Raw genomic sequence first — 14,458 nt, forward strand, 5'->3', positions numbered from 1 at the left:
ACAAGCAGCACACAGAAGATTTATACTGCTATCTATTGTTATTGTTATTACCCAGAACTGCGCATAGCCTATGCCTACAAGGCACAACAAACCTGGTGTTCATTAAATTATATATTGTTGGAAACATTTGTGTGTGTGTGTGTATTCTGTGAATTTTAAAAAGCAATTTTAACCAGAAAAATCTAATATTTATTTCCAAAATCGTGCAGGCCTTTCTCTTGATATCAGTATGTTCACTTTTTTTTTCAGGGCCCAGATGCCACTGAGTCCTGCTGACTTCAACATTCACATGAGTCTCTGGAACATGAACATGGTAAAGTGAAAATCAAACACCTTGGAAATGAAAGGTATGTACAATGTTTTTAGGAATGGCACAAAGGTCTCTGTCTTTCAATAAGTGCTTTTTTGCCATTTGTTGTGTCTATTTGGATTATGTTGTGTAAATAAATCCAAACAATCTAAAAGCCATTCTTTTTTAAATCTCCTCATTTACAGTATTGTGCAAGGTTGCTCAGAATGACAGGGGCCTGATAGCTCCTAATAGGGCAGTTGGAGGAGGGTCTTTGTCTTTCTCAGGTGTGAAATCCATACATATTAATGAGCTCACGCATAGAGCTTTCTCACACAAAACACGTCGTAAATATTTTAAATCAATATATTGTCTTCTCTGAATGAGCAGTCAGGGTGATTTTCACATAGTTTTAGAGCAAATATTCTAGGCTATGTCATACAATTTTCAAAAGTCTTGTGAAGAAATAATCAGTAGGGGTTTCATGGCCTTATTTCAGTGAGAATTTTTTTTTGTATTTTCACAAACCACGCATAAATGTCATTATCTCAAAACTACAAACTTTTACACACATGCTGCTGATATATTATTGTAGCAGAGTTTGTGCTAAATACAGTGTAATCAGACTTTAGCCATGAAAATGTCACAAGTAACAGAAATAAGCACAAATGTCAGAGCATGTCAGAACACCTCCAGGGCCCAGAAAACAGCTCAGACCTCAGAGGGCTAAGGCTTTGAAATAATAATTCAGTTAAAATATCTGTAAAATAGATATTTTTAAAATAAGATTAAAATATGAGTATAAATAGTTTTATCTGCACTTTCTATTCTGCATCTGCGTGTTCATGAACCATATGTGAAGCATTAGTTTTACTTCCCGGTTTATCCATAGATATCATATATAAAGGCTAGATGACTTATGGCGCAGTCACTTCCGGCATCACCGTTCGGCCATCTTGTCACAGGCAGGCTTAATGTAAAGTGAATGATCAGCACGCACACAGATCCTCTTATCTCGCTGAAATCTTGACGGATTTACAAACGGTTTGGTTTCTTACAAACGTTATTAACGTGGCTATAATTCCGAATGCTTGAACATGTATGTTATAATTATTCATATGTATGCAGTGTATGTATGCAGTGTCATAACTACATCTCTGACATTTATAACAAACCAAACCGTTTGAAAATCGGTCGAAAATTGAGCAAGTTATGGTTATTTAAAAGTCCATGCACCATTAAACGAGTGAGCGAGCTGCCTGTGGCATGATGGCCGCCATGTGCGGACGTCGACCTCCATTGGCCAGCAGCGCGCACAAGACATCTAGCCTTTATATATGATATCTATGGATTTATCTATCAATCTCTCTCTCTCTGGGGATTGTGGGTAGTAGGAAGTGGGAAGAAGAGTTCAGGAGCACGCTTTTGAGAGTTTGGTTACTTTAATCTTTTTTCGTTTCTTTCTTTTACTTTCTGTAAGATTTCGTTAAAGGATTTAATTTAATTAACAAACTTTGGTTGAGCGCCGACTGAGGTCGGACAACATAATGGGGTCAAGCGGAGATTTCTCACGCTTGACTCTTAAGCATGGATTGAAATGCACACCTGATGATTCAATATCTGTGGAAGATGTGGTGGTTGCAGTCAGCGAACAGGTTGGTGGGTTAAACATTAAGTCAGCTTCAAGGATGAACAAAGCTGTTGTTGTTTTCCTTGCCGATGTTCAGTTGGTTGATGGTTTGGTTGAAAGCGGGGTTACGATTAATGACATGTTTGTGCCAGTAATGCCGTTATCGAGTCCGTCAAAGAAAATCGTACTATCGAAGGTTCCTCCGTTCATTAAGAACGAAAGTATCCAAGGCGTTCTCGAAAGATATGGCAGATTAACAGCGCCTATAAAAATGATTCCGCTGGGTCTGAAAAATCAGAATATCAAGCACGTTATGTCTTTTAGACGCTTTACGTAAATGATATTGAACGAGCAACAAGATCCGCTCAACTTAGCTGTGAAACTTACACACGAAGGCAAAGATTATACAATCTTTATTAGCTCAGATCACATGCGGTGTTTCTCGTGCGGACAACACGGGCATGTTAGACAAACATGTCCAAATAAACAAACAGATAAGTCGTCTAATTTGCAAACAATTGAGCAACAAGTTGAACAAAATAATGTTCTAGGCCCCGTTCCTGTTGTTGAAACAGCACAGGAAAACACTGATGGAGGCTTAAGAAATGTAGAATATCATGATACGGCTGAAGAGATTGTAAATAGTAGTGGAGAAAAATCTACACTGATAATAAACGAAGAAGACAAACAATCAGAAAAAGAGCAGACGGTTATAGAAGATGATAAAGCAGAAGGTGAAAGAGAGGCAGCTGAAGAAGAAAGCTATACTCAGATGTCCTTTGTGAGTTCAGGATATGCTATTTCTGAAAATGATTCAGATAATGACCTTGAGAGCATAGATAGTCTTTCTGATGTAGATGATGTTGAAAGATCAGAGTCTTTTGGCTCTAGATTATACACAGTAAAACAAATCAATGACTTTCTAGATAGTACTAAAGGAGCTCGTAAACCACAAATTGAGTCGTTTTTCCCTGATTTGAAGCGTTTTTTGGTGTCGTGTGTAAAATGGCAATGAACAAAGCAACCTTTGAAGAACTAAGCAGACAGAAGCGTTATATACCGCCTTAAGAAAATAATAACAAAGGTAAAAAACACGGTAAATCGTAATGTAAAGAAGGTTTGAAAATTTCTTTTCATTTTTGATGGAGAGAAAAGAATTTATAACCTGTGTTCAGACGCCTTTTGTCTCTTTATTAATAGTCAGCATCATGGCATCCTTACATTTTGGATCTTTGAATGTTAATGGGTGTCGTGGTGCTGAAAAGAGGTGTGCTTTGTTTGATTTTTTTAATTGGAAAAAATTGGGTATAGTTTTTCTGCAAGAAACCCACACAGATTTGAATAATCAGGTGCAATGGCAAAGTGAGTGGAAAGGTAAATCTTTCCTTAGCCATGGTTCAAATGTTAGTGCCGGTGTAGCAGTTCTTATTTCTTCAGATATACAAATACAAGATAGTAGAGCTGAAGAAATAATACCTGGCAGAATGCAAATTATAGAATTTAAGTTATATGAGTTATTTTTTTTTTCTCTTATTAACATTTATGCTCCGAATGATGGTGTAGAAAGAGTTCCTTTTTTTTTTTTTTTTATTAAAAAGTGTTATTTAAAAAATTCCAGAAAATAGAATAATAATTTTAGCTGGTGATTTTAATTGTACTCTTGATTACACTATGGATCGGAATCATGTTGAACCTAATCACAAATCGTCTGAAACTCTCAAAACCGTTGTTCAGTTTCACAATCTTGTTGACGTTTGGAGAGAAGCCTTCCCTAGAGATAAACAATACACATGGTTGAAAGTTAATTCTAACACAGTCTCTGGTGCAAGACTTGATAGATTTTACGTTCAAAAGAATAATAGAGGAAGTTTTCTTAATAGTACAATTTTGCCAACTTCATTTTCTGATCATCATTATATTGCAGTATCTATGACCATAACACAGAGCACTTCCCACCATAATATTTGGCGTTTTAACAATAGATTATTGCAAGATAAGTCTTTTGTACAATTTTTTACTCTGTTTTGGAGAGAGTGGAGAGAGAGATACACTGTAAAAAATTTGTAAATTCTAAAATTAAATGTACAGATTTTCACTTGGGCCAATTGAAAAATTTAGATGTTATCGGTCAATTGACATTTTTGATTTGGGAGTTTTACAAATTTTTTACAGTGTAGTATAAAACTAAAGTATAAAAGTATAAAACTTTAGGCCAGTGGTGGGATATTGGAAAAGTACAGATCCAGCTCTTTTGTCAGCAATATACAAGAGGTCGTATGATGGAACTGAAAGAAAAGGTCCAGTTCTTGGAAGAGCAAATTCTTAAGCTTAGCAGCTCCATCGCTGATGGTGAAGAGACAGAAACTGCACAAATGCTTAAAGAGTGCAATTTGATTCTAAAGAATTTGTATGAAAAAAGAAGTTGTGGTGCTTCCATACAGAGAAAACATCTTCATTTAAACAGCATGGACTCTTCTACGACTTACTTTTTTTCATTGGAGAGGAATGTTAGAGAGAAGAAAAATATGGACTATCTTAAATTGCCAAATGGAAAAGAGATAATGGAGAAGAAATAAATAATTTCACAAAGCTTACTTTTTTATGAAGATTTATATACAGCACAACCTTGTGACCTTGAAACAACTAATCAGCTTTTAGATGGACTCCCACACCTTAAAAGAAGAAGATAAAGCTGAGTTAGATAAAGCCTTGTCATTTCACGAGTTAACAGAAGCTGTTCAGCAGCAATCCTCGGGAAAATCACCAGGGTTGGATGGTTTAAATTCTGATTTCTACAAGGCCTTCTGGTTCCTCATCGGACAGGATCTGTATGATGTGTTTTGTGAAAGTTTTGATTCAAAAATCTTACCCCTGAGTTGCAGAAGAGTGGTAATTACTCTTTTACCCAAGAAAGGAGATCTTGGCCTATTAAAGAACTGGCGACCAGTTTCTCTTTTGGGAACTGACTATAAAATATTATCTAAAGCTCTGACAAATCGTCTCAAGGAATTTTTAGCATCCATTATTCACGAAGATCAGTCCTATTGTGTACCAAAGCGGTCTATATTTGACAATCTTTTTCTTGTGCGGGACATGTTGTATTTAACTGAACTGCATAAGGTTGATCTTGGTCTTATTTGTTTGGACCAGGAAAAAGCCTTCGATAAAGTTGACCATGAATATCTGTTCAAAATACTTGAAGGCTTTGGCTTTGGAAAACAGTTTACTTCATGGATAAGACTTCTGTATACAGATGTTTATAGTATGCTGAAAATTAATGGATTTCTGACAAGACCTTTTTCTGTACATAGATGAGTGAGACAAGGCTGTAGTTTATCTGGCCTCTTGTACACAATTTCCATTGAACGAATGTTGAGATGTTGAGAGAGAAGCTGCAAGGGTTGTCAGTTCCATCATCTTGTCTCTCAAATATTTCATCAGTGAAATTAACAGCTTATGCCGATGACATCACAGTGATCATTAGATCTGAAGATGATGTTAAACATTTAATCTCATGCCTCAACATTTATGAAAGTGCTTCTTCAGCACGTGTCAATTGGGAGAAAACAGACACTTTATTATTAGGTCATTGGTTAAATCAGCATCTACCGCAACTTCCACATCAGTGTCTTTGGAATAAAGAAGGTGTAAAGATGTTTGGGCTATTCTTTGGGACTGAACAGTTTATGAAAAAGAATTGGGAAGGACTTCTAGAAAAAGTGACAGGCAAACTCCAGAGATGGAAATGGATTCAAACCCAGCTTTCTTACAGAGGCAGAGTGTTAGTAGTGAACAATCTAGCTGCCTCGATGCTGTGGCATCGTCTAACAGTGTTAGACCCTCCGAAAGAACTTTTATCGCAACTTCAAAAAGCCTTTGTTGACTTTTTTTGGGGTGGCCATTATTGGCTTCCTCCAGGGGTTCTTTGTCTTCCTGTTATTGAGGGCGGTCAAGGATTGATTCATCAATGAATCCATGGGTGAAAAGTTACAAACTGCCCTGAAACTGCTTTATTCTTCGGCTTCTGTACCGTGGATCAGTTTTGGTCTTGCCATTTTATGGGGGAAGAACAAGATGGGTTTTGATAAGCAAATGTTTCTGATCTCAGGAAATGTTGTAAAGGATATGTTTAAGATTAAGTTTTATGGATCTGTGTTTGAAGCTTGGAGTTATTTTAAGACAGAGCGAAAAGAGCATTTCGGCTTTAATGAACCACTTTTTCACAATCCCTGGTTTTCCCATACTTTTATTTTTCTAGCTTTGGTTTAGCTGGCATAACTAAAGCTGGAGATTTGATTGATTTGACAAATAGAGAGTGGGTTTCAGTACAACTTTTTACTACAAATATTGGAGGTAGATCAGAGAGAATTGTTGGAAATATATTAAAGAATTTGAAAACATCTTTTCCTACATCTTTGTGGGAATATATATAATCAATTTTATGTCTGGTAATAATTATTCAGAAGTTCTTTTTCCAGAAGTGTATATAACATCACAGGTAGACCAATATGGGGACTTTGTACTTTGTGTAATGAACTTGACACAGTCTTTCATGTTTTTTGTGAATGTTGTAAATTAACTCCGCTTTTTAATGTTTTGGATACAATTTTGAGTAGTTTAGGGATAATTTTTTCAAAGACAGTGTTTATTTTGGGGTGTAAGTATTCTTGTGATAAGTGGGAAATCTGTACTTTTTCAAATTTTTTGGTCAAGCCAAATTAGCCATTTGGAAGGCTTATAAAATTGAAATGGAAGGACAAAAAGTTACTATAGTTAATTTATTCAAGGCCTTGGTTGAATCCAAGGTAAGATTAGAATATGAATTTAATAAAATGAATTGTAATCTCCTAATGTTTGAGAAGAGATGGTGTGTAAACAAAGGTTTAATTTGTATAGAAGGTGAAGATCTTTTTTTTTAAATGGTAATGTTGTGATAAATTATGTTTTTTAGATGTTAAAAAGTTTTTAATGGTGGAATAAATTGCTTTAAAAAGTCAAAGTCTCTCTCTCTCTCTCTCCCTCTCTCTCTCTCTCTCTCTGTCTCTGTCTCTCTGTCTCTCTCTCTGTCTCTCTCTCTCTCTCTCTCTCTCTCTCAGGGGAAGTGGGCGTCTCTGTCACATTCAGCTCTTCATGTTAAACATGTAACCAGGAAAGAAACACTCAAAACTCTTCTGAACACACATTGAGAGCTTCAGAAGAACTGAATCTACTAACAACAGAGAAGATCATTTAATAAGAGAGAAGAATGAAGATCATCTGGACTTTCACTCTGCTGATGATTCCTGGTAAGAATCTGAACTCAGAGAAAATCATGAAAAACAGCACAGAATTGATGAGGAGAGTCTTTAACTTCAGTTCATGTTGTTCTATTGACTGTTGAAGAAGTTAATTTCTGTGTAAATTAAAGTGTTTTAATGCTGGTTTGTTGTAGGTGTCGTGAGCTCTATGAGTGTGACAGGATATTCTGGAGGAGGAGTCACGATCAAATGCAAATATGATGAAGGATATACAGACAATAAAAAGTATTTTTGTAAAGGACAGTGGTCAAAGTGCACAGACCAAATCAAGACTAATATTAAAGATAAATGGTTTGATGCTGGAAGATTCTCTCTGTATGACGACAGAAGTTCAGAAGTCTTCACTGTGACTATCAGAGATCTGAGAGAAGAGGATTCTGGGACGTACCAGTGTGCAGTTGATATCCCTTACGATATAGATCCCTACACTGAAGTGAATCTGGAGGTTTTAACAGGTGAATAACTGAGACCCTCAAACCTATAATGATCTCCACAACATCACGATACTGATACTGATATAAATACTGTGGTTTGGATTTAACCCCTAAAAGATGCCAGATAATCAGTAACTAGGGCAAATACACTGAATTTCTTTATCTGCTATTGTGTGTGTATGTCTCTGTGGTACCTGCCATGCAGTATACCTTATTTTAAGTCTGACTACGCCACCCCCTGATGATGGGCAGGAGGAACCCCAACTCTTTCTGTGAATGTAGTGTGGCTAATAATACGTTTATCCCCGCAAAGGGACAATCAACAAAAGGCAGAAATGTAAATGTACTCCAAATTTATTACATTAGTACAAAAGATGTAGAAAAGTTATTTAAAACCAATCTTAAAAATACTGTGATAAATGACTGGTGGATTTTTTCCTCAATCTAGGAAGGTCGGATCAGCCAATGCAAAACCCCTGCTCAGGAGGCCCCTGGGGAGACAGAAACAGGAGACAGCCACCCAACACCAGTCGAAGCATGCAACACAACAGGCACTACACACTTAAGATCTTTATATACCACTACAAAATATCACACCGTGTTGCAGTTATAAGTACACACCAATACAGTGTCTCTCCCAGTGTGGTCCCCGGAAGAGAAGGGGCAAAGCATCAGTGTGGATCCGGCCTTGTACAAGGATAACCTATGTAGAAGACATAGTTAGAGAGGAGAATCACCAGCATAAATGGCAACACTTAGTCAAAATAAGAAATACTATGAATGTAGCACATGAGTGACAAAATTATGAATAACCAAACAAACAAAGAAAAAAATCAAACAACAGGAAGCAATAAAGAAATGCCTATTAATTACAGGAAAACAGTGGCTGGCCTGGTCCCTTTTCAAAAGAAACCAAGCATGTTAGTTACCAACCTCAATAAACAACAGTGTCAACTAAAACATAACTAGAAAATATCGGCCTACTTTTCAGTATGCTCAACTGTCCCACAGCGCATTAACACATGCAGAGAAAAGGTGAACGTTCCGTTGCTACAGACAGAGAAAGCCGTTAAAACATGTTTCAATGCAGGTATAAAACATTCAATGGTAAATGTACATATTGAGGCATTTACCAGTGCAGCTCAGCAGCTCAAGTCACACTGGAGGTGATCGCATAAATGTCAAAACTCCATGCAGAAGCCTGTGTCCTCCGTGAAGAGTAGACACGTGCTTCTAGAATTACCCTAATCAAATAAAATAAATAAGTATTAAAATTCAATGGCAGTGATTAAACATGCTCTGCAAATGACCAATTTTACCTGCATGAAAAAGGGAGCCCAACTCACACAACAGTATCTAGCCTCAACACGAAAGAGTCTGCCTTGCAGCCAGCAAACATTTATCACTTCCTGATTAGTCATGTGACCTTACAACGGATCACATGATTGATTGAGTGAATGTGATACAGCTGTGTTGTATGCCTGCCTAGATCCCCACACTCACTCCTCCCAAAAGGTGTCGTCGTCCCCGACGATCAAACATCAACCCCAAGGGATGCAGCAGCCCCTACCATCCCCACATTGGCACTGGATACTGCAGACCTTGGCAAATTGTGAGGATTCTGGTGTTTCCCAGCTGTTGCCCGTCTGGTGCGTCGAAGACCTGGCGACCTGCCTTGAAGTGGGGAGTTCCCCACCTCGTCATCGTTGCCCTCGTCACAACTCTCATCCTCTCCTACTGGTGTTTCCGATGCTTCGTTGGGAGCCGTTGGTGGCAGATCTGTAGTGACAGCAGCGGTTGGAATAGGTCTTACTTCTCCTATCCAGGTAAGGACATCTTCGTCACTGCAAGTCAAGTTACTTTCTGGGCAAGTAGATTTTGTGCAGGGCTCAGGGACCTTTGCTACGGATGGTATAGTCTCTAGTTGTGATGCTTTAATCTCTGTTCTGTGGACTTGCCGGACATTACCAGTTCCATCAACCAATATCACCGTGTAGGGCCCACCAGGGTCGGTCGGTGCCCTGACAACTTTGTACAGTACTGGTGACCAGACATCCTGGATCTTGCGACGACCTTGGCAACGGTGATCTTTTAAATAGACCAGTTGACCCTCTGTGAAACCCTTATCACACACCTGTTGGTTATGGTTTCGTTGCCGGTAATCTGCTGCCTCCTCCATGTTCTTACGGGCCAATTCACGAGTTACCTGAAGTCGTTCCTGATGCTGTAAGACCCATTCATCCCAAGAGCTTGTTTCCTCTGTGTCAGTAGCCCCCAAGAGGAAATCCACGGGGAGTTGAGGTGTCATACCAAACATCAATGAGTAAGGAGAATGACCAGTGGAGCGGTGGGTAGAGGTGTTGTATGCCCACACCAACTGGGAGATGTACTTTGGCCACGCCCTTTTCTTTTCTATAGTGAGTGATCGGAGGAGGTCATGAAGGGTCCTGTTAAATCTTTCGCATTGACCATTCCCCTGGGGATGGTATGCTGTTGTTCTAGACTTTTCAATCCCATATAGCTGACACAACTGTGCGATGAGTGCACTCTCAAAGTTTCTCCCTTGATCGGAATGTATCCGTTTAGGCACTCCGAAGCGATAGAACCAACAGTCAACTAGGACCTTCGCCACTGTACTGGCACTTTGATCTTTGGTTGGAATTGCCTGTGTGTACTTTGAGAAAACATCTGTCATGACTAAGACATTTTCCCTTCCGTCTGTTGCAGACTCAAGCAGGGTGAAGTCTATAGCAAGTACTTCCAATGGCTGACTGGCCAGCAGAACCCCCTGGTAAGTCTTTACTCTGGGCTGAACAGCTTTAGACAGCACACAGCGTTGGCAGTTCTGACAGTACTTCTCGATTTCCGCTCCCATCCCTGGCCAGTAACACCGTTGCCTCACCAGGTCAGTAGTCCGTCGTACTCCTTGATGTCCATGTTGGTCATGGAGCCCCCGGAGAAGCTCCTGATGGAGACACTGGGGCAGGAGTAGCTGCATGTATGGCTCTCCATGAGGGGCAGTTGTCTTTCGGTACAGCACGCCGTCCTTCTCCAGGATACGATCCCACTGCCGGAGGAGATGCTGTATATCCTTGGTGAGTTTGGCCCGCTGCTCCTTGCTGGGAGACCTTCCTTGTCTCCAAAGAGACAGAAAGTCTTTCAAAACAGGGTCCGCCCCCTGCAACGTTGCCAGATCAGTATTGGATCGACTTAGAAGGACTCCAATTTGATGAGACATGGCTTCCTCAGTTCTGTCGGGAATGGGCGGCTGGTAAGATTCAACTCTCAGCTGGTCAGTCTCCGGAACTGTGGTCTCTGCTTGAGTGCTGTATTGACGAGAGAGAGAGTCAGCATTAGCATTATTTTTACCTGGTCGGTAATGCACGGTGAAGTCGAAAGCTGCCAACTGAGCAACCCATCTTTGTTCAGTAGCCCCCAGCTTCAGGGTCTGAAAATGACTCAAAGGGTTATTGTCAGTATAAACCGCACATTTGCTGCCAAGTAAATACTCTCTGAACTTTTCCGAGACTGCCCATTTCAATGCTAAGAACTCCAGCTTCATGGAGCTGTAATTTTCCATGTTACGCTCTGAACCACGCAATGAGCGACTAGCATATGACACTGGTCTCAATTTTCCATCCTTCTCCTGGGACAGGACTGCACCTAGTCCTTGGTGACTAGCATCTATCTCCAAGACAAAAGGCTTGGTGAAATCGGCGAATGCTAAAATGGGAGCACTTGTAAACATCCTCTTCAACTCAGTGAAACTTCTCTCACATCTTTCAGTCCACATATTGGGTAGGACTGCAGCTGGCCTGGTCCTACTCATCTTTGCGGCTTTAATCACGTCCGCCACTAGTTGGTGAAGTGGAGCCGCTAACTGGGCAAACCCCTTGACGAAGCGACGATAATAGCTGCAAAATCCAAGAAATGATCGAACTTCAGTCACATCACAGGGCCTCCTCCAGTTACTCACAGCAGATATCTTTTCTGGATCAGTGGCCACACCTTCGTTGGACACACGATGTCCCAAGTACTGCACCTCCCTCCTGAAAAAGTGACACTTACTCAGCTTTGCCTTAAGCCCTTTCTGTTGGAGTCGACTAAGGACCATCTCCAGTCTCTGCAAGTGCTGGACCACAGAAGAAGAAAAAATTATGACATCATCCAGATATAAAAGAACTGAGTGAAAACTCTGGTCACCAAATATTCGCTCCATGAGCCTCTGAAAAGTTCCGGGAGCATTACATAGTCCAAATGGCATCCTTTCAAATTCAAAAAGGCCAAAGGGGGTACAGAATGCCGTTTTTGGCTTATCGCTCTCAGCAACAGCAACTTGATTATAGCCACTAGCCAAGTCCAAGGTTGAGAACCACTGGGCACCTGACAAGGCGTCCAAAGACTCCTCAATGCGAGGTAATGGGTAGGCATCCTTTCTTGTTTTGGCGTTAAGTTGGCGGTAATCGACACACATCCGTAGCTCTCCAGTTTTCTTTTGCACCAGGACAATGGGTGATGCGTAAGGGCTGCTACTCTCCCTAATCACTTTGCTATCCATAAGCTGTTTGATATGGTCTTTCACAGCCTGCCACTGTGTAGGGGGTATTCGCCTATATCTTTGTCTAACTGGTGTGTTATCTAAAAGAGGTATCTCATGTACAATTTCATCAGTACAACCCAGATCTCCATCATATTTAGCAAAGACATCGCTATACTTCTCTAACAGCTGTTTTGCTTGAGTCTCCTCTTCAGGTGAAAGCTCTGACCAGTGTAAAGCTGCCAGGGCTTCTGAAGTGGAGGCAGGTGGCTCACCAGCAGAATGTATATTAACTAGGGCAACCTCTCCATTCTCCCCTTCAAAACTCAGCTGCTCTGCCTGAATGTCAACTACTGAGTGTAACATCCCCAACACCTGCTTTGAGTGGACTGTAGCACCAGTGGCTCCTACATTAACTACCGGAACATATGTCACACCATTAGTAACACGGAGTAATGATGGGGACAACAACAAACCTGGGGCAAGATCTGAGCCTCCAGGTTCCAACAACATTGTGGCAGGTGTCGTATGTGGGACTTTTGGGCAGGTGACCTTAATAAACTTAAGTGACCCAGCTGGTATAAACTCCCCACCCTTTTCTAAAACCCGCACCCGACCCTCATGAGTTAAATGGCACACATCTTGGCGACGACAGTAGCGGAGAGCAGACTCCCAACAGGCCTCTGCCTGAACAGCACATAGAGAAGCAAATAAATCTTCACCCTGTTGTGCAAATAACTCCCTATAACACTGAGCAATGACATTCATTCCTAACAGCCCAGGAATGGAATGTTGTAATGTGCGAGGGGCATCTTTCACCACCAAAACCCCCCGTCCTGGAAGGGTTCTACCCAGTACCTGGATATCCAACTCTAAATATCCAACATAGGGTATGTCTAAGCCATTTGCAGCTTTTAAAGCCAACCACCCACATGACTTGAGCTTAGGTGCACCCCAATGTTGAAAGACTTCCTTAAAAAGAGACTCTGTTATTGTCGTCACCATAGAACCAGTGTCCAGTAAACACTTTACTTTAACACCCCCCATCTTTACCTCCACTACAGGGCATTTACCTACAAGTGAGATTGACTCATTTGAAGGGGGCAAGACCTTATTAGAGAGACTAGGATTGTTCGTCACAGTGCTAGGATCAATATGATGCATACCTGACTGTCCTATAACTGCAGGATTTTCCTCCGGCTGGACATTAGGTAGACTGGCTGTTCGCGGTCTCGGCCCCTGTCGACACTGACGGAGGACGTGCCCAGGCTTACGACACCGGAGACAGATGGGTTGACCTTCTGGGGTAAACTGATAATTGGGGTTATGGGGACGAGCAGTTGACTGGCTTAACACAGATTCAATCTTAGACAGACTCTGTAGGATTTTATTAATCTGTAACTGCTGTTGGTTAAGTTGTTCCTGCAGAACAGAAACTTCCGACCCTTTTCCCACCCCAACTGCATGACAAGCCCCTTCAACATTTATATCCACCCCACATTGGTAAAGCCCGGCTCGATTTTGCCCGGAAGGGTGCTCACCCTCCTCCATCCATCTAATTGCTTCATGCCGCAGTGCTATAAAATCAACTGCCGGATTTTGGCGCACAATGCTCTTTAGCTCTCTTCTTAGTGAAACATCACGTACATGCTCCATAAACTGATCTCTAACTAATATATCTGGGTCGGTCAACCTATTAGGGTAAGCACGCTTAATTTCTTCAGTTAAAGCCCACAGAGAGTGTGAAAATTCTTTTAGAGACTCCCCATCTTTTTGTTTTCTGTCAAAGAATTGTCTTTGCAGGCTGACGAAGGAGGAGGAGGAACCATAAACCTCTTTTAAGATTTTTAAAATTGTGTCCGGATTCTCCCGCTCAGCCAAAGGGCGGAATCTAATTTCAACTTTTGCTTCTCCTTCCAAATGATCATAAAGGAAGAGGGCCTTCTCTCTAGCGCTCATATTCATATCCCTCACGCATGACTCAAAATTTTCAATCCAATCATAAATCAATATATCAGATTTTGATTTTGAGCCGGAGAAGTGGGGGCACTTCCTTTCTCTCTGAATATAAACAAAACGTTCAGGTCTAGGTTGTGGACCAGGAAAATTTGGTGAGTACAAATCGCCACTGGGGGCTGTCCCACCAGCAGTAGTGCCATTACCAGAGGTACTTGCGCTGGCACCCCTTCCTCTCTGAAGTTGTTCATTAGCCACTCGTAACCTCTGCACTTCCTCCCGAAGAGTCAAAAGTTCCTCTGGCATGTGTTCCTC

General features: G+C 40.9%; 1 protein-coding gene and 1 long non-coding RNA gene across 2 annotated transcripts in view; one reads left to right on the forward strand and one right to left on the reverse strand.

Moving 5' to 3' along the window:
• LOC311279710 (uncharacterized protein) overlaps positions 1-14,458 on the forward strand; it is a 54,984-nt gene that overhangs the window by 28,248 nt on the left and 12,278 nt on the right. Inside the window, exon 5 of the mRNA XM_084391389.1 lies at positions 7,351-7,671. Within this exon, the coding sequence (XP_084247515.1) occupies positions 7,351-7,671 (321 nt within the window). The remainder of the gene's footprint in view (positions 1-7,350; positions 7,672-14,458) is intronic.
• On the reverse strand, positions 7,943-9,620 carry LOC311286705. The gene is made up of 3 exons (XR_014626623.1): positions 8,970-9,620; positions 8,784-8,894; positions 7,943-8,700 (listed from the first exon to the last, which is right to left on the reverse strand). It is a non-coding gene; the product is annotated as an uncharacterized lncRNA (long non-coding RNA).

Source organism: Rutilus rutilus (genome assembly GCF_951802725.1).
Source record: "Rutilus rutilus genome assembly, chromosome: 2".
NCBI lineage: Eukaryota > Metazoa > Chordata > Actinopteri > Cypriniformes > Leuciscidae > Rutilus > Rutilus rutilus.